Genomic DNA, 25,578 nt, shown 5'->3' on the forward strand with positions numbered 1-25,578 from the left:
AGGTTTAACCAAAAACGCATACTCTGCACAACCTCCTTTTGTTTAGAGTGCTGTAACCAGTGCCAGATTACTTCATGTGCTGGAAGATCAATTTCTTCAAGCTCTCATAACACAGCCAAATCAAGGCTAACTTTTACTGGAACGATCAATAACACTTCTCAGAGAGGCCTATTTTCCATGTCATATTCTAATTGCTTTGGTGTTACAGCAATTTTTAAAAGTCATAACTTTTTTTTAATTGGGAGAATATTTTCTAATTTTATTTTCATGTTTTAAAAGAGCTAAGTGATTTTCTTCCAAAAAACCTTTCCATGCAAATTCACCTAAGGGAAGTGAACAGAGTTCGTGAATTTTAACTTACCAAGCGAAAGAGGCAAAATTATGAGTAACTGAAAACAGAAATGTATAACAGAAATGCTTAACCCAGTTAATCTATAATAGTCATTACTACTCCAGTTATAATTACTGACATTTTATTATTACTATTCAGCAATAACACATCGTAAGTGTATAAATGTTCCTTGTTTTTCACTTATCCCTTGTGTTCCATATGTGATCAGGGTTGTGTGGCAATTACAATGGGGACACTACAGATGACTTCATGACCAGCATGGATATTATTGAAGGAACAGCAGCACTGTTTGTGGACTCTTGGAGAGCAGGGAACTGTCACCCCACAGCAGATAGGGACACTGATCCTTGCTCTATGAGTCAATTGAACAGTAAGTAGGATACCCAGACCTATCAGACCAGCCAATTTGGCTACCTCTTTCTGAGTGAATACTAAAACTTCATCCACAAGGAAATAGAGTTTAAGGGAGAAGAAGAAGACTATACATCACTGATTCCTTCTTCTATAGGAAGATGTAGATTTCTAGACTATAATTTTACTAAACCAATCTATAAGATCCCTCTCTAAAGATCTGAATGGGGGTTTGAAGTATCCTTGATAAATTGGAGGACTTCCATTAGTACTCCCCTGATATCATGAAGTCCTTTGAGATCTTAAGTCTCTGGCTTTCCAGTGATATGACTGACAACCAGTATTACCTTCTCAGTAAATTAAAATAAGACAAATTCTGCCTTCTTTTTCTTCTTTATACCTCTGTTTCTTAACATCCATGACTGTTTCTCTCATTTAGAAATGTCTGCAGAGACCCATTGCTCCATTCTTACTAAGAAGGGCACAGTGTTTGAGAAATGCCACTCTGTGGTGAATCCTGCTCCTTTTTACAAGGTAGGAACTTCTGCTAAGGTCCTGAGGTGAGGCAGTGAGAAATACTACATTGTTTGGAAACACAAGAGGGGCTTTGGACCAAGAATCATTTAAAAACACCTCTCTCCTTAGACAGGCAAAGTCTGGTATGATCAGAGACTGCTGTCTCCTAGGTACCTGGAACAAGAGGATAGGGGTTTTTTTTCACACTGCTAAGGAGTTGAGTATTTCCCAAGAAATTTCCCCAAGCAGACATATTTGAGGTTACTTAACCCTTTTGAGCATAGTTTTCCTATCGTAAAATAGAGGTAATGATACTCGTTCAGCTTTGTGAACATTTTGAAATCTACAGATGAAAAGAAATGTAAAAGTTAAAGTGCTAAGTTTATTTTTATGTACATCAGACAGATATATTCATTTGCACTTCTTACTTGTAGTCTGTGAATTATATTATTTTCCATTTCTGATTTCTTAGCATGCTGATCACTTCAAACATCTGACCTAACAATACTCTGTATGTTTGCTTTCAGAGATGCGTCTACCAAGCCTGTAACTATGAGGAGACCTTTCCTTATATTTGCTCCACCCTGGGATCTTATGCAAGAGTGTGTGCTTCAATGGGACTGATCCTCATAAACTGGAGGGATGCTATGGACAACTGCAGTAAGTGAGCCCCGTCTGGCTCTTAAAAGTTTGTAATCAGATGTATATATTCCATTGCCATTACCTAGAGAAATAAGAAAACCATACTTCCATTTGGAAAATTCCATTGTTTGATGTGGGATAAAATAGGCCTGTGCTGACCTTTCCTGAGTTGAGACCAATTCCAAAATTCTCTGTAATCTACCAAAATGTCATCATCATGAAGTAGTTTCAGGCACACAAAAAATCACTGTTGTAGATACTTCTTGTCATGGGGCGGGGACTCACCATTGCAGCACCACATGCTGGTAACTCTGAGGAATTAGTCCTTTCTCAGCAGGGTGTCCCCTTCTGACATTCTCTCACCCATCTGTGATCCACACTTGTGTCTTAGACCTGAATCGCTCCCAGACCCTGGCGTCCTCTGCAGTACGTTGGCCTCCAGCAGTGCATACTCCAGTGTTCTCTCATCTCCCTTTTGGGGGTGCATCAGCAGTCCTGAGTCTCTACTGCCACTGTGGCCAACTGTGGCCTCCAAGACTATCCCCTCTGTCTCAGTAGCAAGCCACAGTCTGTATGTGAAGGCCACACCTTCTTCCCAGGGTGATATCAGCAGTTCTCAGTTCTACCCGCCACTGTGGCCAATTGTGACTCTAATGTCCAGCCCCTTAACTCATGGGCAAACCACAGTCTGTATAGGCCATGCCTTGATAGCAAGGTGTGCTGCAAGGGGGCAAGGGAAACCCACTCCTGCCTGCTACTCTGCGTTTCAACCCAGGGACCCTCCAGTGGCAGCCTTGTCCTGCCCTCCCTCTACTGCCTCTATTTTCCTAGGCCACTTTACCTGTGACTTTTGCACCCTCCTAACTCTTCTAGCAAGGCCTGCAGCCTGGCAGGTATTAGGCTAGAGCATTTCTCTTGAGCCCCTCTCAGCCTGCTCTGCACTGCTCTATTAAAGGTGCTTTCTCTGAGGAAACCAGTCCTGTACCTTCTCTTGTCAGGACCTAACTGCCCCTCTCTGCTGAGCAGCTTCTTTTATACAGGGCTGCCTCAACAAGCTACACCCTGATTGGCTCCTTAAAAACTTCTCCCTGATTAGCCAGGGCTGTGCATGCCCCCCCCCCCCCCCCCCCTCCAGCCAGCTTTAACCCTTTCCAGTCAATGTGGGGCTGCTGCCTCACCACACTTCTACTGAATTTGCATTTTAGCAGTGGCTTGATTTCAGAAGGACTGTAAATGCAAAATATGCAAAACAGTGGCATGTTCTCAGAGCGTTATCACCTACTCAAAAGGAAGAAGCACAAAGATGCAAAAGTCTCTCATACAACTATGAGTGCTTCAATACACACAACCCCATAATCACCATCCTGGCGAATCACACAGAAGGTCAGCTGGTTTTACATCTCAGGGAAATCCTTCAGATCCTGAGGTTTTTACAAGGATGGGCTGCAGAGACTACTCTACTCCCAGAGACTCTGCTGGCAGCATAGCTTACTGAGGAACTGTGCTTTGATTGGTTGTACATTCAGAGAGGGAAGCAAGAGAAAACAGTTGACAATGAAATTGTTGGCCTTATATAATGAAGCACGTTCCCCTGGCTCCAGCACCACTCTGGGGAAGATCAGGGAAATAAAGTACAACTCCCGTTCTTGTCTTCATTTTACAGCCATTTCCTGTACTGGCAATCAGACATTCAGCTACCACACTGAAGCCTGTGATAGGACATGCCTGTCACTTTCCAACCAAGCTTTGGAATGTTATCCTACTGACATCCCTATTGATGGCTGCAACTGTCCCAAGGGTACCTACTTGAACCACAGAAGTGAATGTGTTCGTAAATCCATGTGTCCCTGCTACCTAGAAGATAAGAGGTTCATTCTGCCTGATCAGTCAACCATAATTGGTGGTATTACCTGGTAAGTTTGAGAGTTAAATTAAATGAACATAAAGCAAAGGGAAGGGTGTTTGTTCACGTGTTTGGAAACAGGGATCGAAAAGGTGGGTTTTTTAAATTGTTTTGTTCTCTTTTACCCTGGCAATATTAGGCAGATAAAATCTAGTCTTCTCTGGTATTGCTAGAGAAGCACTAGGAGGTATAAGAATTAGGTTGGTGCTCTGCCAACACCTAAATAAATTGCATACACAACTGACATTGTTGATTGTATTTTTGCAGTCAAAAGAGAAAGCATGTTGACTTGTATTTCATTTTGGAGGAACTGGGAGGAGCAAGAGGCACAGCTGGTGTTTGCTTCTTGCAAAAGTGTGAAGTTATTTGACAAAAAGCTTGAACATTGTTTTCTTAGGAGGAGATCACATTCAAAAAGAAAAAATTAAAACCATGGAACAACTTGAGTGTTAACTGTCCCATAAGGGATGAGCCATGAAATTCTCTTTTATTTTCTAGCTACTGTGTTAATGGAAACCTGAGTTGCACTGGCAGACCTCAAGACCCTGCAGGTATGTATTTGGGTACAGTTTACTTTCACCTTCAAAAGCATTATTATTCCCATGCAAAGAGGGGAGGGGACAGAATTGCTAGGCTCCTGGGCAAGGTGTGTGTGGGGGAGTCCTGCTCCACATTTCTGAAAGAGAAGGCACCTCAGGCAGAAGGGAGGCAGCCAGCTCTCAGTGCCACCTGGATTATGCTGCGTCCCCATATTCAGTCAGCCCTTAGTGCCACCCAGGTCTCTGGCAGTGATTTAAAGGGTCCAGAGTTCCAACTGCTGCTGCTGCAGTGGTTCTTTCGAACCATGGGCTCTGGGGCATTTGCCTGCTTTGCCTCCTCCCATCGGTGGGCCTGTTCCCATATTACAGAATTATCCCCTCATAACTTCCTGTTTCTCTTTTTTTCCCTCACTAGAAAACTGCAAGCCTCCTAAAAAATATGTGTCATGTTCACAGCGTTCAGATAACAAATATGGAGCCGCCTGTTCCCCTACCTGTCAGATGCTGGCCACTGGAATTAAATGTGTGAGTTCCACATTTCTATGATCACATCTCTGTAATGGAAACGTACAGTGAGAGGAAGGGTGAAGCAATTTTGGGGCTTGGGAAGACCCACATTCAATTCATTTCTCTGTCACAGACTTCCTATGCTGTCTTGGGCAAGTTTCCTAGTGCTAGATTTTTAAATACATTTAGATCCATAAGAGAATTGTCAAAAGCATCTAGGAGCCTAATACCCATTAAAATCAATTAGTTTTGAAAATTGCACAAGGCACCTAAATGCCTTAAAAAATCTGACACGCTCTCTGTTTCTCAGTTCCTCCTCGGTAGTAGTACTTGCCTAAGTCATAGAAGTGTTCTGAGGATAAATATATTTCAGATAGGTATTCAAATACCATAGTACTGGAGGCCATATAAGAGCTATCAATTGATAATGGTGTGACAGTGAATCTTCATGAAAACTGCAATACTTATTTAATAATCTACCCTGTAGATTTCCATGACAAACAATAAAAGATTATATCAAGAAATAGATCAATTTTTAAAAAATGTTGAGTGAATCAAATGCTGATTGATTACAGGAAAAGAATTATAAGTCACAGTATATATCAATTTATATATATAATGATGTAATAAAGAATTCTTAGTAAATAAAGAAACAGATCAATTAGCAGAATTATAATCTAACAGATTTCTAGGCTGTAAAGACACACATATTATTCTCCAATTGTCTGAGAAGTTGGTACCCATGAAATAGCTTATTGACATAGACATTAGCTAAATTTTACAGCTGCAGTTAAACTAGTGCACAGGTAAAAGTGATTTGGCTGACTCTTGGCACTAAATAAATCACACAGAGCAAAATTGAAGAGAGATTATAGGTCAAACAAAAACAAAATATTTTAGTCCATTCTTTTTACATTCATTTCCTTCATGCATCATTTTTTATGACTCATGTTGCACTTTTCTGGTCTACTCCAGGTACCCACTAAGTGTGAATCAGGCTGTATCTGCGCTGATGGGCTATATGAAAATCTAGATGGAATGTGTGTACCACCAGATAAGTGTCCTTGTGAATATGGGGGCATCTCTTATAAAAAAGGAGAAGAAATCCACACCGAATGCAAAAGCTGGTAAGAATCTACAAGTTTTCTCTTTGGTTATGTCTAGACTACGCTCTATTTTCAAAAGAGGATATGCAAATTCTGCGGGAACTTGCATAACTTCTTCCGATCTCACTTTCAGAAGTGGAGGTTTCTAAAGTGCAAGTAGCATGGACACGTTTTTAAAAAAAAACAAAAAAAAACCATTTAAAAAAAAAAAACACTCTTCCTTAAAAAATGAGTTTTACACGGTTTTTTCGAAAAAGGGGTTTTTTCCCAAAAAAAATCCGTGTCCAGACTAATTTCACTTTCAAAAGCTCTGCTTTCAAAAGTGAGATCAGAAGAAAATCTTCTTTCCAAAATAGAACATAGTTTAGACATACTCTTTTCCAGTTTTCTATTTGTCTAGCCTGCACAATTAGACAGTGCAACAGTATGGTTTCAAGGAGAAGGATCAGCAGCAGTTGAGGGTCAGCGTTAAATAAATGCTGCCATAGTGATAAAACATGGAGGTGATAGAGCCATGGATAAATGTGACAATGTCTATATTTGACAGGAAACGTTGTAGTCTCCTCATCAGCCACAAAAAGGATAAAGCTTTAAGGATAGTTGCTGCTATCTGACCTCCAGAAGCAGTGGGGGATCCAAGAGCACCTTCAAACTATAAGCCATACTAGAAAAGTGAATCAATTCCACATAACTGAAGGTGCAAGCACAATCTGCATCCTCTCCCTAGAAAGATCAACTGACTCATTAACATGAGTTAATGAGCAACAGCAGTTGCTCCATTTCTAGTTCTACCTTCTCATTAAAATAACCTAAAAAGGGCAGCAAATCTGCTTTAGTGACAACAAAAAGAGTTAGTGTCTGCTGTTTACGCAAGGCAAAGTAACCTGTAATTGCCTCATGTTTTCTCTCTTTTTAAGGTAAATTATGGGAAAATATACTTCATCTTTAGCGTGCACTAATTTTCATGAAAGTGAAGAAATTTTGAAGTTACAGTTGCCATTTTAGTCATAATTTGACCACACTGCATATATAAACTAGGTCAATGTAGTTAATACAGTATGTACACAAAATATGTATCTGCAGAGATGAGTTAAAGCAGCATGTCTTCGAAATCTTCCTAACAAAAATTTTCTTCTCACCACTAGCACCTGCGCAAGAGGAAAATGGAAATGTGTTCAGAAATCTAGATGCTCTTCAACGTGTACCCTCTATGGCGAAGGACATGTCACCACTTTTGATGGACAGCGCTTTGTATTTGATGGCAACTGTGAATACACCCTTGCTACGGTAATGTCAGTGTTACTGCTTCTGATGGCAAAGTACTGATAGCCGGGAAATGGCTTGATTTAAACTGCGGGTTATAGAAATACCCTAAAAAGATACCATATGTACCAGGACAATATGAACTCTGACATATTTAGTGCTCATTTCAATACCTCAGCTCAAAAGCTGTCACACATACAAAAACAAACAACAACAACAAAAACACCAATCAAACATGTTACAGTAAACTTCAGATAATCCGGCACCTTTAGGACCCAGGGGGTGCCGGATTATCAGATACGCCGGACTATCGGAAGGGGGGGCTATGAGGGCTCTGGGGTGGGGTGGAGGGATGCCACCCCACACCCCTCCTAGCCCCTCCTTTCGATAGTCCGGCTCTGCCCCAGGCATCCCCGATTCAGCCGCTGCTGGTCAGTTTCAGCAGCAGCTGAATCAGGGACACCTGCGGCAGAGCAGCTGGGGTGCTGCTGGGTTTGTCTGGATGCACCACACCTCGGCGCTGCGAGACCAACCCAGCAGCACCCCAGCTGCTCTTGGGGACGCCTGGGACAGAGCAGCTGGGGTCCTCCTCAGCACTGTGGGACCAACCTGGCAGCACCCCAGCTGCTCTGCCCCAGGCTTCCTGGAATCAGCTGCTGGTCAGTTTCAGCAGCCACTGAATCGGGGACGCCTGGGGCAGAGCAGCTGGGGTGCTTCAGGACCAACCTGGCAGCACCCTAGCTGCCAGGCGTCCCCAAGAGCAGCTAGGGTGCTGCCAGGTTGGTCCTGAAGCCCCGAGGGGCAGCACTATAGGACCAACCCGGCAGCACCCCAGCTGCTCTGCACCCCGGCTTCCCTGATTCAGCTGCTGGTCAGTTTCAGCAGTGGCTGAATCGGGGAAGCCGGGCGCAGAGCAGCTCCAATTGTCCGGCTGCCTGGAGCACTTCTGGGTTCCCTATGGTGCCAGACCATCAGGAGTGCCGGAGCATTGGATGCCGGAGCAATGGAGTTTTATTGTATAAGAAATCTTAGGATCTTTCATAACATCTAACACACTTGAGTGTCTGTGGATGACCTATCCACATACATTGCACAAACGAGCTGGTGTTTTCTAGTAAAGCAATGTAATTCTTAACACTCAATCAGTAGTTTGAATACCCCAGCTGCTGAGGAATGAATGTACATAAATTCCCCTGCAGTGATTTCACTGATATCTGGTAATTGGATTTGAAGTCAGTCAGAGTTAGGATTAGACCTTGTAACAAAGTGAGTGGAGATATCGTTTGAGACTTTTATGTGGAGAGGCAAACACCCTGAAGTGATAACCCAGCACACTGCATCTTCTTGTTCACTCTGTTACTTTAACTTCTCAAAGGGTTAAGCAATTCTTACTTCTCTTCTTTAGGATGGCTGTGGTATGAATAGCTCTCATTCCACCTTTAAAATTGTGACTGAGAATGTCATCTGTGGTAAATCAGGAGTCACCTGCTCCAGATCCATCAAGATCCAACTTGGGGTAAGAACATTAATGCTGCTGTTATCCATCCAGGTCAAACTTCATTATCAGTGTAGGCATCTATGGTCAAGTCCTATTGGACAGTCTACTTGATGATCTAGAATTTTGAAGTTGTTTGTAAACATAATATCTCAGTTTGAAATCCCTATCACAGTCTTACAGTCCCCAGAGTTATGGCCTCTCTAGAAGTCATGAGAGTAAAGCCTTGGAATTTGTCTTCACGTTGGAGAAGAGTATTAACTATGGGGCATAGAATGAAACCAAGAAGGCAGTTGTATGACATTAAGGAAGTCACATCATGGACAGGAAATGTGACTCTAATCCAGTCTCCAACTGCCTCTAGTTCCTCTAATAACTCATTGTTGATGCACATGTATACAAGAAAAAGTGACTAAAATTTCCTTTGTGACCTGAGAAGTTCCATCCTCTCTTGACATTTGGTTCTGAGTCCTGAGGGAGCCAAAAGTACAGCAATATCAGATTACCCCAGAGTCACGCTTCAACAGAAAATCAAACAAGGACCACAGACTGTTGCATTCTTGACCAGGGGACTATTACTCCCTACAGTACACACTTGCCAGCTTGTTAATGAGCATCAGCAAGGCTTTACTGAAGAAGCTAGCAGTAGCTTCTTTTGCATCTAACTCCTAACTACTTGCTCCAGAGGAGCACTGCTTTCCAAAGATAACTGTTGTTGTGCACCTCTGCTCTCAGGAAATAAGTAAAGGTACAGGGATGAATGAAAAGTAGAACTGATCAAGTCAATGTGAGCTACCATTTCTCTAGGTGACTTTGCATCTACTCATTTAAAATAATGGAAATAAAACTGTGTGCTTCAGCTAACTGCACACAAATAATACAAGGGCGATGTCAGTGATATAGACAACAAAACAGTCCATTACAAAGAGCTGCTGCACCCTAAACTGACCACGAAACGTGATGAGTTTCCTTCATGTTCTTCATCAAAATTTGCATACTCATAAAACAAATCCAGGCAGCTGGGGGCAGACTAGGTTTTATCTTTGCATGGGATAGGTGCAAATGAAAGAGAATAATGTTTTGGATTCATGCACTTTGTTTTCATACAAAATCATAACAGACTACATTTACACCTCAGAAATTATGTTGAGAGATAGACACTCATGAAGACAAGTCTACACTTAAAACATCATATGGACATAGCTGTATCTGCACTGCTGTAGCGCTTCAATGAAGATGATCTATACCAATGTGAGAGAACTCTCCCATTAGGGGAGTTAATTCATCTCCCTGAGAGGCAGTAACTATGTCGAGGGGAAAAGCTGTCTCATTGATTCAGCGCTGTCTACACATGGGGATAGGTCAGTCTAAATATGTCACTTGGGATGTGGATTTTTCACACCGCTGAGTAATATAGTTATACTGTGCGGTGTAGTGTGAGTACCTTGCTGGTTGCTATGCTTGGGCGGTAGGCTGTGGAGGACACCCACTGGCGGTTGTCTATAAGCACATCCCAGCAAAAGGGACCTCAGGACAGTGGCCAAACCGGTTCTACTGGTTAAGGGAAGAGACAGGACAAAGGAAGTGTGCGCTGGGGAAAAGGTCAGCCTGGGGCTGGAACCATGAGGGAGACAGACTGAGGTTGCTGGGGCTGAGGGCTAGGGGTAATGGACCCCTAAGCCAAGGGGTCCGAAACACTCTGGCCCTGAATCCTGTCAACACACCACGTCTATGCTGTGCTGTATCCTGAAGGAGCAATAAAACCTCGCTATTCTACTGCTGGCGGATTCTGTTCTTGCTGCTATGGGGGTGGAGGATCGGGGGAACCCCGACTGTGTCATCACATACTGATATAGGTCTCTAGTGTAGACCAGATCTCAGGCAGAGATGCTCATCATCTAAGAACTGTGACTCACCTGACAAATAATTCTCCAAGATCTAACCACAACAGATTCAGCTAAACAGAGAAAAGACAATCTGTAGCAGAACCCTTTAGTGAGTCCTAGTAATGACATAAAGATAGAACAATCTGAGACATACTGAGAGCAATATTATAACTTACAGGCCAATTTGCTTTCAGAACATGACAGTTATACTGGCAGATGAAACCTACTCTGTATATGGGGAAAATCCTCTGACACAATTCCACGTGAAAAAGAATGCCCTTCACCTGATGTTCGATATCATTATCCCAGGAAAATACAACATGACTCTTATCTGGAACAAGCACATGAATGTTTTTATCAAGATCTTCAGAGAAGCACAGGTAATTCAGAGTAACTTCCTGATAAACTTTCCTTAACTTTCTTTTTTAAGTACATTCATCCCCACATTCAAATCAAACTGCATATGAAAGAACAATTGCAATTTTCTTCAGGAGCAGGGGTCTTCTAGAAAGGTCACTCATAACTCCCATTCCTCCTGAGATCTTCAGTGAAGGATGCTTTTATCTGATTCCCAACTTCACAACAACATGAATCTTTGGGTTGATAGCTAATATGCTATCCAAATGACAGCACATTCTTTCATTAATCAACATGACAGGAAAATTTGTACAGGACATTTTGATTGATTTTGACCTTTTAAGGAGCAAATAATATCTGTGGGTGTGAACATTATAGAGGAAGCACACCACTATTTCCTTACATTGTTCATTTAACGAGAAAGGCCCCATCTATAAGAAACAAACTATGAGGCACAGTACTTCAGGCACAGTACTTCAGAGGAAGTAATGCAGATAAAAAGGAGAATTCGGGCAATTGGTTGTAATTAGCAAATGGGGATGATCTAATATTAATGCTGTCGTTTCTTCCGCTAGAATCATCTCTGTGGTTTGTGTGGGAATTACAATGGGAACATGAAAGATGACTTTGAAACCCGAAGCAAATACGTGGCAGCAAATGAACTGGAGTTTGTAAATTCGTGGAAGGAAAATCCTCTGTGTGGGGATGTGTTATTTATAGTTGATCCCTGTAGCAAGAACCCTTATCGTAAAGCTTGGGCACAGAGGAAGTGTTCCATCATCAACAGCCAGGTGTTTGCTCCCTGTCACAGTAAGGTAAGCAAGTTTTTGGCCTTGTTTACACTTATTCTATATTCTTCCAAGGATGATCCACTCACACTTCAACACTTCCTCTTCCACAAGATGTATTCATGCTACATGCATGAAATATATTCTTTGACCTGCCTCACCATAAATATTGTGCACATCCTTCAAATGTCATAATTTTCCATTAATATTTTGCAGTGCCTCTGCTTTTACAAAAGATAACCATTTGAATCAGAATTGTACGATTGCTGTGCTTATTTTACTACACAACAAGTAGAGGAATAATTGATACTCATAACTTAGCAGAGTTCTGAATGTTCTCCTTTCACCTTGAGCTAACTTGTATGGCTTGGCCCAGCTAGAAACAAGAAAGACACTTTATTGACCAACACATGAATACAAGAAATTCCTGGTTAATTAATTTATTCCTTCTCTCTCCACCAAAGGTATACCAGGCACAGTATTATGAAGCCTGTGTCCGAGATTCCTGTGGGTGTGACACCGGAGGAGATTGTGAATGCATGTGTGATGCCATTGCAGTGTACGCCAAGGCGTGCTTAGATGTAGGTGTCTGCATTGACTGGAGAACCCCAGACTTCTGTCGTAAGTTTCTTGACCACCTTTAAAAAATAACATCTGTGATTTTTATTTCTAGCTTTTCTTTTCATTTCATTTTATACTTTGCCCAACTATAAAGGCGTTTAAGGGACACATTTATTATTATTATTTATTATTTATTATTATGTCAAGGTGCACTGATGGAGCAGCATGGGGGATTGCTTGTATAGCCATTTTCCAATATTGTATCTGTGCTCTAGACAGGGCTGCTGATGGGAGAAGGTGGACACAAAGGAGGAAGTTGCCCTAAGGTCCAGTGGTTTAAAAGAGCCTGGTGCTCCAGGCCACTGCTGTCACTACCATGGCATCAGTGGTGGACAGAGCCCTGTGCAAAACAGTCCAAGTGGCACTGAGTGCTGGCTGTCCCTAACTCTGCCCCCCTCCCATTGCCTACGGCAGGGGCAGGCAATAAAACAGTAGCAGTTCACCAGGGTTAGCTACTGGTGGGCTGCTGCCAATATATTTACATATCCAGTCTCAGGTACAGACAATCAAAGCTCCCATTGGCCAGGAATGGCTCTCTGCAGTCAATGGGAGCTGTGATCCCACGTACTTGCAGAGGTGCAGATAAAGATGGCGGTGTGGGGGCCTGCCTGGGGCCAATCCTGGCAGACTGAATCCAGCCTGCAGGCTGCTATTTGACCACCCCTGGCCTAGGGCCTGGCAAAGTCTGTCTCCAGCCCTGATTCTAGATACGTGTATAGTTTCATTCTCTAGTACAGTTAACCTTGCATATTTCATGAGCTCCAAATTCACTAAAAACACATTACTGCATCAAAGAAATGGAGAAAAAACAAGCAGTCACAAATACTAATCTGGCAATATATTTCCCTTGTTGCTACTGCAGAACTGACAGCCATCTAACTAATAGAGCAGGGGTGGGCAATAAGCCAGAGGTGATTCACCACACTTAGTCCCTGGTAGGCCAACCAGATGCTTCATTCACCTGTGCATCTGCAAGTACAGCCACTTGCAACTCCTATTGGCTACACATCGCTCTTTCCCAGACACTGGGAGCTGCAGGAAGCAGTGCAGACTGGAACACGGCTTCCTGCAGCTCCATTGTCCGGGAACAGTGTCCATAATCCATAGGAGCTGCAAGTGGCCATACCTGTGGATGCACAGTAAATAAAGTATTAGCATCCCTCTAGGGGCTAACCCTGAAGAACCTTATCTGGCCCATAAGCCACTTATTGCCCATCCCTGCAGTAGAGGGAACACAAAGTTGTTTACAAAAAAAACCCAACATCAATCTTTTCCCATAGTTGAGATGAAATTACAAAGAAATAAACAGAGAAAGCATGTTGACTGGGGCTCCATAAAAAAAGAAAAATTATCTATAGTTGCTATCTAGAATAAATGTTATATACTGGTTTCACAGAGCATTATAAACAAACCTTTAAAGCAATAGTTCTTGATAGCTTCTATTCAGTACATTGGTATATTATATATTACAAATATCTAAATACCTTTACCCCTTTTCTTATGAAAGGAAGAAATTAAGTCATCTTATTAGAAGACAAATTCAAATCATTTCACCCAGAGTCGAGGTCGGGGAGTTTACAATGAGTTACCAAGTACTACTGAGTGACTTTCTTCCCCCTATTCTGAATCTTTTGCGGAATTATTTTCCTCAAATTGAAATTGAAAATTTCAACCTTTTCTTTTGTTATTGCTTTTTTCAGCTGTCTATTGTGACTTCTTCAACACACACCAAAAGGCAGGCAGTGAGGGCACCTACAGCTACAATTACTGGAATGAACAAAATTGCACCTGGCATTACCGACCCTGTAATTGCCCAAACCAGAACTACAAATATGTCAACATTGAAGGTAATTATTTCACAGTTTCAGGGCTAACTGTAGTTTTGACTATACTCCCACCCCAAGTCTTCCTCAAGGACACTCACTCATGGCTTCAAGCTCCTTGTCATCACACCTTTCAGGTAGAGATCTATGTCTGTCTCCTGCTAGACTGGGGGTTTAGGCTTGCAGACCCTTTGCATTTCACTGCAATTTCCTCATCAGGTCAGACCAGGGTCCTGTACCTGTGGATAACGATCCTCTAGGGCAGCGCTTCTTAAACTATGTTCCGCGGAACACTGGAGTTCCGTGAACAACTCGCAGGTGTGCCTCAACCTCTTCTTTGTTTTTGTCTTTTTTTGTGCGACAACAATTTTTTTAAGACAATTTTCATAGGTGTTCCACATAAAAAAATATTATTCTTTGGTGTTTCATGGTCTCAAAAAGTTTAAGAAACACTGCTCCAGGGGATACAAGAGTATATACCAATTACCATTAAGCCTTCACAAAAGCTAAATAATGTGTTCTTAGGATAAAAGCATTACAGAGAAAACACATAAAGCAATAAAAGTTCCAATATGCATGCTAAAAGCTTCTTGGACATCACCCATCAGCCTTCAAGGTCCTAGTAAGACAAAATTCTTCCAACTCTTCCACAAGGGTCCTGTCCATTTTCTGAGTCAGAAGGCAGTCCTGTGTTAGTCTAAACTCAGACATTTTATACCAGAAGTCCTTTCTTTGTCAAGCAGTCTCTGAAAAACACAGTTTGAACCCGAATATGAAAGTTCACCTGGGTGTGGTACCTCTCCGGAGGTTTTAACAACCTGTGTGATTCACCTTAAACACAGCTCATTGTTTCTGATTCTGGAGAAGGAGCTGTGTTACATCTGGAGTTACATACAAACCCTAGATTACAATGGGATATAGGCCATTCATAAACTTAATATAACATGGTCCCCAAAAATATTGTATGTGGTTGTAATTCTCACAATAACTTTACAAAGCTGAAAATAATAACAGAATAGTTGTTTTTATTATATTAACCAGTGGTTAAGACAATGATGTTTCCAGTGTCATAATTTCTGAAGCAGTGATTACATAGTTTTACTGTATTATGTTCATCTTTACCTTCTACTACTACTATCACAATGATAAACAACTGACATAATCCATCGTATACTGAGCGCTTTAATGAGCTCAGCCTGTTTTAAATTTGAAGCTTCTGATTTTTACCATATGAAGAGAAATTTCTTTAAGGAATTTTGAAGCTGTCACGGGTTAAAATGACAGACACCACTTTTCATCATCTGTTAACTTCATATTATAATATGCAGGTAACTACATATTTAGAAGAAAGATTATAGGAAATACTTATAATCTGAGGAATGAATAACATACTTCTCTCCCCCCCCTCTCCAGGCTGTTACAACTGCTCACATAATGAATACTTTGATCATGAGGAAGGACAATGTAAATCTTGCGGTAAGTAGAAATTCATATAGTCACCCTGTTTCTCTGCAAAAGTTTAAGCTAATATTTTGAAGGAGAGGTTTTTTCTTAATAACAATTGGTTAATAATGACTATTGATCCAAACACAATGCCCCCCTGGAACAACTGGGTTGTTCTACTGCTAACTTGACATCATATGGGTAGTTAAAGGTGACTAAAAAATATCAGGCTATGAAGCACTATGAATTAAATAGCAGCTGGAATGCTCTTGTTGATTTTAATAGTTGTGATGAAATGTATAAGCTTGAGCATTTTATAGTATCTCAGTACTCCTGAAAATAACTGGCTCCCTGACACCTTTTCTTTCCAACAGTGAGTTAACTTCTGGCATTGGATAGAATCCAGTAACTAAACTTTATCTAACAAGTTCCTTTTCCTCACCTACATGCTTTTTACTATTTTTCAAATCTTTATTAAGTGATGCCCATCATACCACTGTGATGGGCAAGCTGAGAAAAAATAGATAGGAAGTTAATATTAGAGATAGGATCAAACATGCAAAAAAAGTTATTATGCATTCAGATGATGGATATTACTGGACCATTTCAAAGTTATAAAACAACAATCACAATTACAGGCTCCTCGTTATTAGCACTATACCATCTGCAGATAATCCATATGTACATATTCCTGAGAAATAAAGTTCTCCTTAAACATGAACATACTGACAAATGTTACAAAAGGATGGCCATTAAAACAAAGTACTGATTTCCTCAATATTGTCTACAGCAATAGATTGCCAATGAAAAATGTAACAATTCAACATTTAAGGGATGTCTTGCTGATTGTTTCAATTTTTTCAATTTTTGCTCATTCTGTAAACTCTTCTATTGGGAATAGCTTCTTAATTTGTTTTCACTCAAATGTAACATTTTTTTATCTTTACATAGCAGGACTTGAGCCTACTAGAATCACCCCTACAATTAATAAACCATAAATGTGTTAGTCCCATAGTTAGTGGAAATAAATGTGATGTAACAGTTACATTTATCTTTAAGATATAAGTTACTGTCTTCTCACTCTCAATAGTTAAAACATTCTTGTCCTTGTAAGATTATTTCACCTTCCTCTAAAATCTTTAAGATGCAATCGTGAAAAATACCTTGGTATTACATAGTAAGACACAAAACATTCGAAAAAAAGATACTGTGGGATTGTGATTATTGAATATTTTAAGAAATTAGAAATGAGTAATCTCTAGTGGTTAAAATTCTTAAAAATGATTTATGAACTGCAAACACATCGAATCTGGAGGCACCTCTCCTCTCAATTTCGCCCTCTCGACTCACATTTCTTCCTTACAGTAACAAAGATGGTAGAAAGTACACCACCTCCACGCATCAGCAAAACAACTCCCATCACAACTGTCTCCACAACGTCCAGAACCACTGTATCTACAGAGTCTAGCCCCCCCTCAGTAAAAATCAAATCAACAAGTACACCTCTGTCAACGACCACACTTTCCACTAGTTCTACGGAAACCATCACAACTGCCACAACGACCATTCCCACAACGCTCACAGTGACCGCTACCACTTCGTCCACCAGTTCAACGAAGAGCACGACATCCAAGCCAACTCCTTCAGTTTCTGCTACCGTAACCACACCCACCACACCAACTACGCTCACAACCCTCACTCTAACGATGACCACCTTGACCACTAGCACAACTGAAATCACAACAAGGCCTACTGTTTCCACTACCAATACCACAACCCCTACACCAATTACGTCCACAACTCTCACTCTCACCATGACCTCCTTGCCCACTAGCTCAACTGAAACCACAACATCCAAATCAACTACTGTTTCCACAATCTTTACTACATCCACCCCACCCATTATACCCACAACCCACTCTCTTACCACAACTACCTTGCCCGCTAGTTCAATTGAGACCACAACACCCAAGCCAATTCCTACTGTTTCCACTCATATTACCACACCCACCACAACCACCACACCAACTACGCTCACAACCCTCACTCTGACCACAACCACCTTGCCTACTAGCACAACTGAAATCACAACAAGGCCTACTGTTTCCACAACATTTACTACAACCACCTCACCCACCACACCCACAACCCACTCTCTCTCCACATCTACCTTGCCCACTAGCTCAACAGAAACCACAACATCCAAATCAACTCCTACTATTTCCACAAGCTTTACTACATCCACGTCACCCACTACACCCACAACCCACTCTTTTACCACATCTACCTTGCCCGCTAGTTCAACTGAGACCACAACACCCAAGCCAATTCCTACCGTTTCCGTTACCATTACCACACCCCCCACAACCGCCACACCAACTATGTCCACAACCCACTCTCTCACCACATCTACCTTGCCCACTAGCTCAACTGAGACCACAACATCCAAGTCAACGCCTACTGTTTCCACTACCATTACCACACCCACCACAACCACCACACCAACTACGCTCACAACCCTCACTCCGACCACAACAACCCCGACTACTACTTCCATGGAAAGCTCCACATCAGAGACCACCACTCCAAGCACCGTAAAAACCACGCTGACAACTGTTTCCTCCACTGCTACATCAACTGAGACCACACCAACAGGTAAATTGCAGTCGCTGCTTTCCTTCGGGTCTTTAGGCAATGACCGGTGTAACAGCTCTCTTTCAATTGCTCCTACGCGACGTAGGCTTCTTTATCCAAGAATGTCTACGCTGGTTGGCTTTGGCGCCAAGCCATCGGAAGGCCACGGCAACATTTCTATTCATCGGCCTTTCTCTCTACTCCCAACCCACCCTTCAGCTCCCTCTGACATTTCTGTGTTTCAATCAATTGCCAAGGTCCATTTCCACAGTGCCTTAAAGTCAGTCCTACACGACATACCCAGGGAGCCTAGCCTTACTCCGACCCGGCAAAGCCAAGTGTCCTTGCTGTGATGCTCACTGCCTAAGAAAAGGTGAATACAAGTTGTGGGAAGGGGGAAATTGAAATCTTGTAAAAGAGAGCGTCTTTTAGAAAACGGCAGTCCCTCTCACAAAGCTTCCCCATAGACGACTGAAGGCCACTCTTGTGGACAGTGCGTGGGGATAAAGTGTACGTTTCCTGTTATCTCTAGCTTGCTTTGTTCACAACGCAAACCTCGCTCTTCATGCGTATCCCACCTCCGTTCCTAATTCTTAGCCCCTGGGACTTCCAGAGATTCCTGTACATATTCTTCTAGGACTAATCTCCCGATACAGACACGGAGGCCCATACGCCGCATCCATTCTGTTGTGCTACAGTCTCTATGCCTTCCTAAGAAAGGCACACACCGAAAACTATTTCCTTGCACTGTGGCTCGAATGAAACAAACTCAGAGAGTTGAAATACGGATTGAACATCAGAATCAAAAAATGGGGTTTTGTCTCTCCCGTCAATGCACTCTTCGCCGCACGTCAAGTTTTCCAGTGAGGCGAATGAAATTGCATTGATTGATGGCTTAGGAAGACCATCTTCGTTTTCTCTCATTCACGGGATCCAATCATTTTACTTTTCCTTACTCTCTTCCTTTGCAGGAAAAGAGCCAACTAAACCTACTTCTCCAACCTCACCTGGTGAGTCCGACAGCCAGTCTCTAAAATAAGAGATGCTGATGAGGATTGCTCATCTCCTTTGATTTGAGACCCTCACATTGATCCCCGCCAGATCAGGTTGCAAAGACAGGAGGGGCAAGGTGCCCTCTGAAAGCTAGAATCGCTCCCTGCATCTTTTCCGGGGCTAGGAAGCAGACACTGTGTTCCACACATGTTGCTGTATTCTGGGCAGAAGAGCTACACGGAGGGGAAACATTAACAAAGCATGGAGGAACTACCCTGTGAGGGGAAGAGATCCCAGCTCCCATCCTCAGGGCCCACAAAAGGCAGCAGAAGGCATTCAACATCTTCCAGGAATAGGGACCCATGCTTGCAAGACAAAATAAGCCAGCCTTCATTTTCAATGGCTTGGTCAATATTTGCATGCACATTCTGTCTCAGAAAGGTTACGTGGCATAGCGACGAAAGGAGGTTTCCCTAGACCTATGGTGAGACCAAGAAAGTATTAGATGCGCACAAGGCAAAGCAGCAACAGACATTACACAAAACATTCCAAGAAGCGTTATACTGCCCGACAACAGTCAAAGGTGGCCTGCTTATCAGCCCCACATCTTCTGTCAGGAGGATTTAACCCCCCGCCCCTAAGCAGCCCACAGCCCACTCCTTTCCAGAAACATCTGGTTTCCTTTACAAAACTGTGAATGCACTTGCATTTACGCAATTGTGTTCCTTTCACAAGCTTGGCAGTTGAAGGAATTATCACAAGTGGTGCCCCATTACATTTTTACTAATTTGTGTGAGGGGACCACCTGTCAGTTTTTTACTTAATTGGTCTCTCCCAATCGAGCAGACAGTGGCACTCACTCTAAAACATCTTTGGCATGTTTACCAAATGATTAAGGAATTGCAAATGTTTTCTCGGTAATCTATATCTTTCCTGTCAATTTCGCCCTCTCAACTCACATTTCTCCCTTGCAGTAACAAAGATGGTAGAAAGTACACCACCACCAAGTACCAGCAAAACAACTCCCAGCACGCCTGTCTCCACAACGTCCAGAACCACTGCGTCTACAGAGTCCAGCTCCCCCTCAGTAAAAATCAAATCAACAAGTACACCTCTGTCAACGACCACACTTTCCACAAGTTCTACGGAAACCAGCACAACTACCACAACGACCACTCCCACAACGCTCACAGTGACCGCTACCACCTCGTCCACCAGTTCAACGGAGAGTACGACATCCAAGCCAACTCCTACCGTTTCTACTGCCGTTACCACACCCACCACACCAACTACGCTCACAACCCTCACTCTGACCACAACCACCTTGCCTACTAGCACAACTGAAATCACAACAAGGCCTACTGTTTCCACAACCTTTACTACATCCACCTCACCCACGACACCCACAACCCACTCTCTCTCCACATCTACCTTGCCCACTAGCTCAACAGAAACCACAACATCCAAATCAACTCCTACTATTTCCACAAGCTTTACTACATCCACGTCACCCACTACACCCACAACCCACTCTCTTACCACATCTACCTTGCCCGCTAGTTCAACTGAGACCACAACACCCAAGCCAATTCCTACCGTTTCCGTTACCATTACCACACCCCCCACAACCGCCACACCAACTATGTCCACAACCCACTCTCTCACCACATCTACCTTGCCCGCTAGCTCAACTGAGACCACAACATCCAAGTCAACGCCTACTGTTTCCACTACCATTACCACACCCACCACAACCACCACACCAACTACGCTCACAACCCTCACTCCGACCACAACAACCCCGACTACTACTTCCATGGAAAGCTCCACATCAGAGACCACCACTCCAAGCACCGTAAAAACCACGCTGACAACTGTTTCCTCCACTGCTACATCAACTGAGACCACACCAACAGGTAAATTGCAGTCGCTGCTTTCCTTCGGGTCTTTAGGCAATGACCGGTGTAACAGCTCTCTTTCAATTGCTCCTACGCGACGTAGGCTTCTTTATCCAAGAATGTCTACGCTGGTTGGCTTTGGCGCCAAGCCATCGGAAGGCCACGGCAACATTTCTATTCATCGGCCTTTCTCTCTACTCCCAACCCACCCTTCAGCTCCCTCTGACATTTCTGTGTTTCAATCAATTGCCAAGGTCCATTTCCACAGTGCCTTAAAGTCAGTCCTACACGACATACCCAGGGAGCCTAGCCTTACTCCTACCCGGCAAAGCCAAGTGTCCTTGCTGTGATGCTCACTGCCTAAGAAAAGGTGAATACAAGTTGTGGGAAGGGGGAAATTGAAATCTTGTAAAAGAGAGTGTCTTTTAGAAAACGGCAGTCCCTCTCACAAAGCTTCCCCATAGACGACTGAAGGCCACTCTTGTGGACAGTGCGTGGGGATAAAGTGTACGTTTCCTGTTATCTCTAGCTTGCTTTGTTCACAAGGCAAACCTCGCTCTTCATGCGTATCCCACCTCCGTTCCTAATTCTTAGCCCCTGGGACTTCCAGAGATTCCTGTACATATTCTTCTAGGACTAATCTCCCGATACAGACACGGAGGCCCATACGCCGCATCCATTCTGTTGTGCTACAGTCTCTATGCCTTCCTAAGAAAGGCACACACCGAAAACTATTTCCTTGCACTGTGGCTCGAATGAAACAAACTCAGAGAGTTGAAATACGGATTGAACATCAGAATCAAAAAATGGGGTTTTGTCTCTCCCGTCGATGCACTCTTCGCCGCACGTCAAGTTTTCCAGTGAGGCGAATGAAATTGCATTGATTGATGGCTTAGGAAGACCATCTTCGTTTTCTCTCATTCACGGGATCCAATCATTTTACTTTTCCTTACTCTCTTCCTTTGCAGGAAAAGAGCCAACTAAACCTACTTCTCCAACCTCACCTGGTGAGTCCGACAGCCAGTCTCTAAAATAAGAGATGCTGATGAGGATTGCTCATCTCCTTTGATTTGAGACCCTCACATTGATCCCCGCCAGATCAGGTTGCAAAGACAGGAGGGGCAAGGTGCCCTCTGAAAGCTAGAATCGCTCCCTGCATCTTTTCCGGGGCTAGGAAGCAGACACTGTGTTCCACACATGTTGCTGTATTCTGAGCAGAAGAGCTACACGGAGGGGAAACATTAACAAAGCATGGAGGAACTACCCTGTGAGGGGAAGAGATCCCAGCTCCCATCCTCAGGGCCCACAAAAGGCAGCAGAAGGCATTCAACATCTTCCAGGAATAGGGACCCATGCTTGCAAGACAAAATAAGCCAGCCTTCATTTTCAATGGCTTGGTCAATATTTGCATGCACATTCTGTCTCAGAAAGGTTACGTGGCATAGCGAAGAAAGGAGGTTTCCCTAGACCTATGGTGTGACCAAGAAAGTATTAGATGCGCACAAGGCAAAGCAGCAACAGACATTACACAAAACATTCCAAGAAGCGTTATACTGCCCGACAACAGTCAAAGGTGGCCTGCTTATCAGCCCCACATCTTCTGTCAGGAGGATTTAACCCCCCACCCCTAAGCAGCCCACAGCCCACTCCTTTCCAGAAACATCTGGTTTCCTTTACAAAACTGTGAATGCACTTGCATTTACGCAATTGTGTTCCTTTCACAAGCTTGGCAGTTGAAGGAATTATCACAAATGGTGCCCCATTACATTTTTACTAATTTGTGTGAGGGGACCACCTGTCAGTTTTTTACTTAATTGGTCTCTCCCAATCGAGCAGACAGTGGCACTCACTCTAAAACATCTTTGGCATGTTTACCAAATGATTAAGGAATTGCAAATGTTTTCTCGGTAATCTATATCTTTCCTGTCAATTTCGCCCTCTCAACTCACATTTCTCCCTTGCAGTAACAAAGATGGTAGAAAGTACACCACCACCAAGTACCAGCAAAACAACTCCCAGCACGCCTGTCTCCACAACGTCCAGAACCACTGCGTCTACAGAGTCCAGCTCCCCCTCAGTAAAAATCAAATCAACAAGTACACCTCTGTCAACGACCACACTTTCCACAAGTTCTACGGAAACCAGCACAACTACCACAACGACCACTCCCACAACGCTCACAGTGACCGCTACCACCTTGTCCACCAGTTCAACGGAGAGCACGACATCCAAGCCAACTCCTACCGTTTCTACTACCGTTACCACACCCACCACACCAACTACTCTCACAACCCTCACTCTGACCACAACCACCTTGCCTACTAGCACAACTGAAATCACAACAAGGCCTACTGTTTCCACAACCTTTACTACATCCACCTCACCCATGACACCCACAACCCACTCTCTCTCCACATCTACCTTGCCCACTAGCTCAACAGAAACCACAACATCCAAATCAACTCCTACTATTTCCACAAGCTTTACTACATCCACCTCACCCACTACACCCACAACCCACTCTCTTACCACATCTACCTTGCCCGCTAGTTCAACTGAGACCACAACACCCAAGCCAATTCCTACCGTTTCCGTTACCATTACCACACCCCCCACAACCGCCACACCAACTATGTCCACAACCCACTCTCTCACCACATCTACCTTGCCCGCTAGCTCAACTGAGACCACAACATCCAAGTCAACGCCTACTGTTTCCACTACCATTACCACACCCACCACAACCACCACACCAACTACGCTCACAACCCTCACTCCGACCACAACAACCCCGACTACTACTTCCATGGAAAGCTCCACATCAGAGACCACCACTCCAAGCACCGTAAAAACCACGCTGACAACTGTTTCCTCCACTGCTACATCAACTGAGACCACACCAACAGGTAAATTGCAGTCGCTGCTTTCCTTCGGGTCTTTAGGCAATGACCGGTGTAACAGCTCTCTTTCAATTGCTCCTACGCGACGTAGGCTTCTTTATCCAAGAATGTCTATGCTGGTTGGCTTTGGCGCCAAGCCATCGGAAGGCCACGGCAACATTTCTATTCATCGGCCTTTCTCTCTACTCCCAACCCACCCTTCAGCTCCCTCTGACATTTCTGTGTTTCAATCAATTGCCAAGGTCCATTTCCACAGTGCCTTAAAGTCAGTCCTACACGACATACCCAGGGAGCCTAGCCTTACTCCTACCCGGCAAAGCCAAGTGTCCTTGCTGTGATGCTCACTGCCTAAGAAAAGGTGAATACAAGTTGTGGGAAGGGGGAAATTGAAATCTTGTAAAAGAGAGTGTCTTTTAGAAAACGGCAGTCCCTCTCACAAAGCTTCCCCATAGACGACTGAAGGCCACTCTTGTGGACAGTGCGTGGGGATAAAGTGTACGTTTCCTGTTATCTCTAGCTTGCTTTGTTCACAAGGCAAACCTCGCTCTTCATGCGTATCCCACCTCCGTTCCTAATTCTTAGCCCCTGGGACTTCCAGAGATTCCTGTACATATTCTTCTAGGACTAATCTCCCGATACAGACACGGAGGCCCATACGCCGCATCCATTCTGTTGTGCTACAGTCTCTATGCCTTCCTAAGAAAGGCACACACCGAAAACTATTTCCTTGCACTGTGGCTCGAATGAAACAAACTCAGAGAGTTGAAATACGGATTGAACATCAGAATCAAAAAATGGGGTTTTGTCTCTCCCGTCGATGCACTCTTCGCCGCACGTCAAGTTTTCCAGTGAGGCGAATGAAATTGCATTGATTGATGGCTTAGGAAGACCATCTTCGTTTTCTCTCATTCACGGGATCCAATCATTTTACTTTTCCTTACTCTCTTCCTTTGCAGGAAAAGAGCCAACTAAACCTACTTCTCCAACCTCACCTGGTGAGTCCGACAGCCAGTCTCTAAAATAAGAGATGCTGATGAGGATTGCTCATCTCCTTTGATTTGAGACCCTCACATTGATCCCCGCCAGATCAGGTTGCAAAGACAGGAGGGGCAAGGTGCCCTCTGAAAGCTAGAATCGCTCCCTGCATCTTTTCCGGGGCTAGGAAGCAGACACTGTGTTCCACACATGTTGCTGCATTCTGAGCAGAAGAGCTACACGGAGGGGAAACATTAACAAAGCATGGAGGAACTACCCTGTGAGGGGAAGAGATCCCAGCTCCCATCCTCAGGGCCCACAAAAGGCAGCAGAAGGCATTCAACATCTTCCAGGAATAGGGACCCATGCTTGCAAGACAAAATAAGCCAGCCTTCATTTTCAATGGCTTGGTCAATATTTGCATGCACATTCTGTCTCAGAAAGGTTACGTGGCATAGCGAAGAAAGGAGGTTTCCCTAGACCTATGGTGTGACCAAGAAAGTATTAGATGCGCACAAGGCAAAGCAGCAACAGACATTACACAAAACATTCCAAGAAGCGTTATACTGCCCGACAACAGTCAAAG

The 25,578-nt window shown here is 43.5% G+C and overlaps 1 protein-coding gene across 1 annotated transcript in view; it reads left to right on the forward strand.

Annotated features, from left to right (window-relative positions):
• Window positions 1-25,578, forward strand: part of MUC6 (mucin 6, oligomeric mucus/gel-forming) — a 92,052-nt gene that overhangs the window by 37,285 nt on the left and 29,189 nt on the right. Inside the window, exons 16-35 of the mRNA XM_075928795.1 lie at window positions 561-722; window positions 1,143-1,237; window positions 1,747-1,879; window positions 3,525-3,774; window positions 4,263-4,315; window positions 4,719-4,828; window positions 5,786-5,937; window positions 7,062-7,203; window positions 8,585-8,695; window positions 10,755-10,940; window positions 11,493-11,732; window positions 12,170-12,326; window positions 14,027-14,173; window positions 15,563-15,625; window positions 16,958-18,247; window positions 19,198-19,236; window positions 20,194-21,135; window positions 22,086-22,124; window positions 23,082-24,023; window positions 24,974-25,012. Of these exons, the coding sequence (XP_075784910.1) occupies window positions 561-722; window positions 1,143-1,237; window positions 1,747-1,879; window positions 3,525-3,774; window positions 4,263-4,315; window positions 4,719-4,828; window positions 5,786-5,937; window positions 7,062-7,203; window positions 8,585-8,695; window positions 10,755-10,940; window positions 11,493-11,732; window positions 12,170-12,326; window positions 14,027-14,173; window positions 15,563-15,625; window positions 16,958-18,247; window positions 19,198-19,236; window positions 20,194-21,135; window positions 22,086-22,124; window positions 23,082-24,023; window positions 24,974-25,012 (5,292 nt within the window). The remainder of the gene's footprint in view (window positions 1-560; window positions 723-1,142; window positions 1,238-1,746; window positions 1,880-3,524; window positions 3,775-4,262; window positions 4,316-4,718; window positions 4,829-5,785; window positions 5,938-7,061; window positions 7,204-8,584; window positions 8,696-10,754; window positions 10,941-11,492; window positions 11,733-12,169; window positions 12,327-14,026; window positions 14,174-15,562; window positions 15,626-16,957; window positions 18,248-19,197; window positions 19,237-20,193; window positions 21,136-22,085; window positions 22,125-23,081; window positions 24,024-24,973; window positions 25,013-25,578) is intronic.

Source organism: Pelodiscus sinensis, chromosome 4 (genome assembly GCF_049634645.1).
Source record: "Pelodiscus sinensis isolate JC-2024 chromosome 4, ASM4963464v1, whole genome shotgun sequence".
Taxonomy (NCBI): domain Eukaryota; kingdom Metazoa; phylum Chordata; order Testudines; family Trionychidae; genus Pelodiscus; species Pelodiscus sinensis.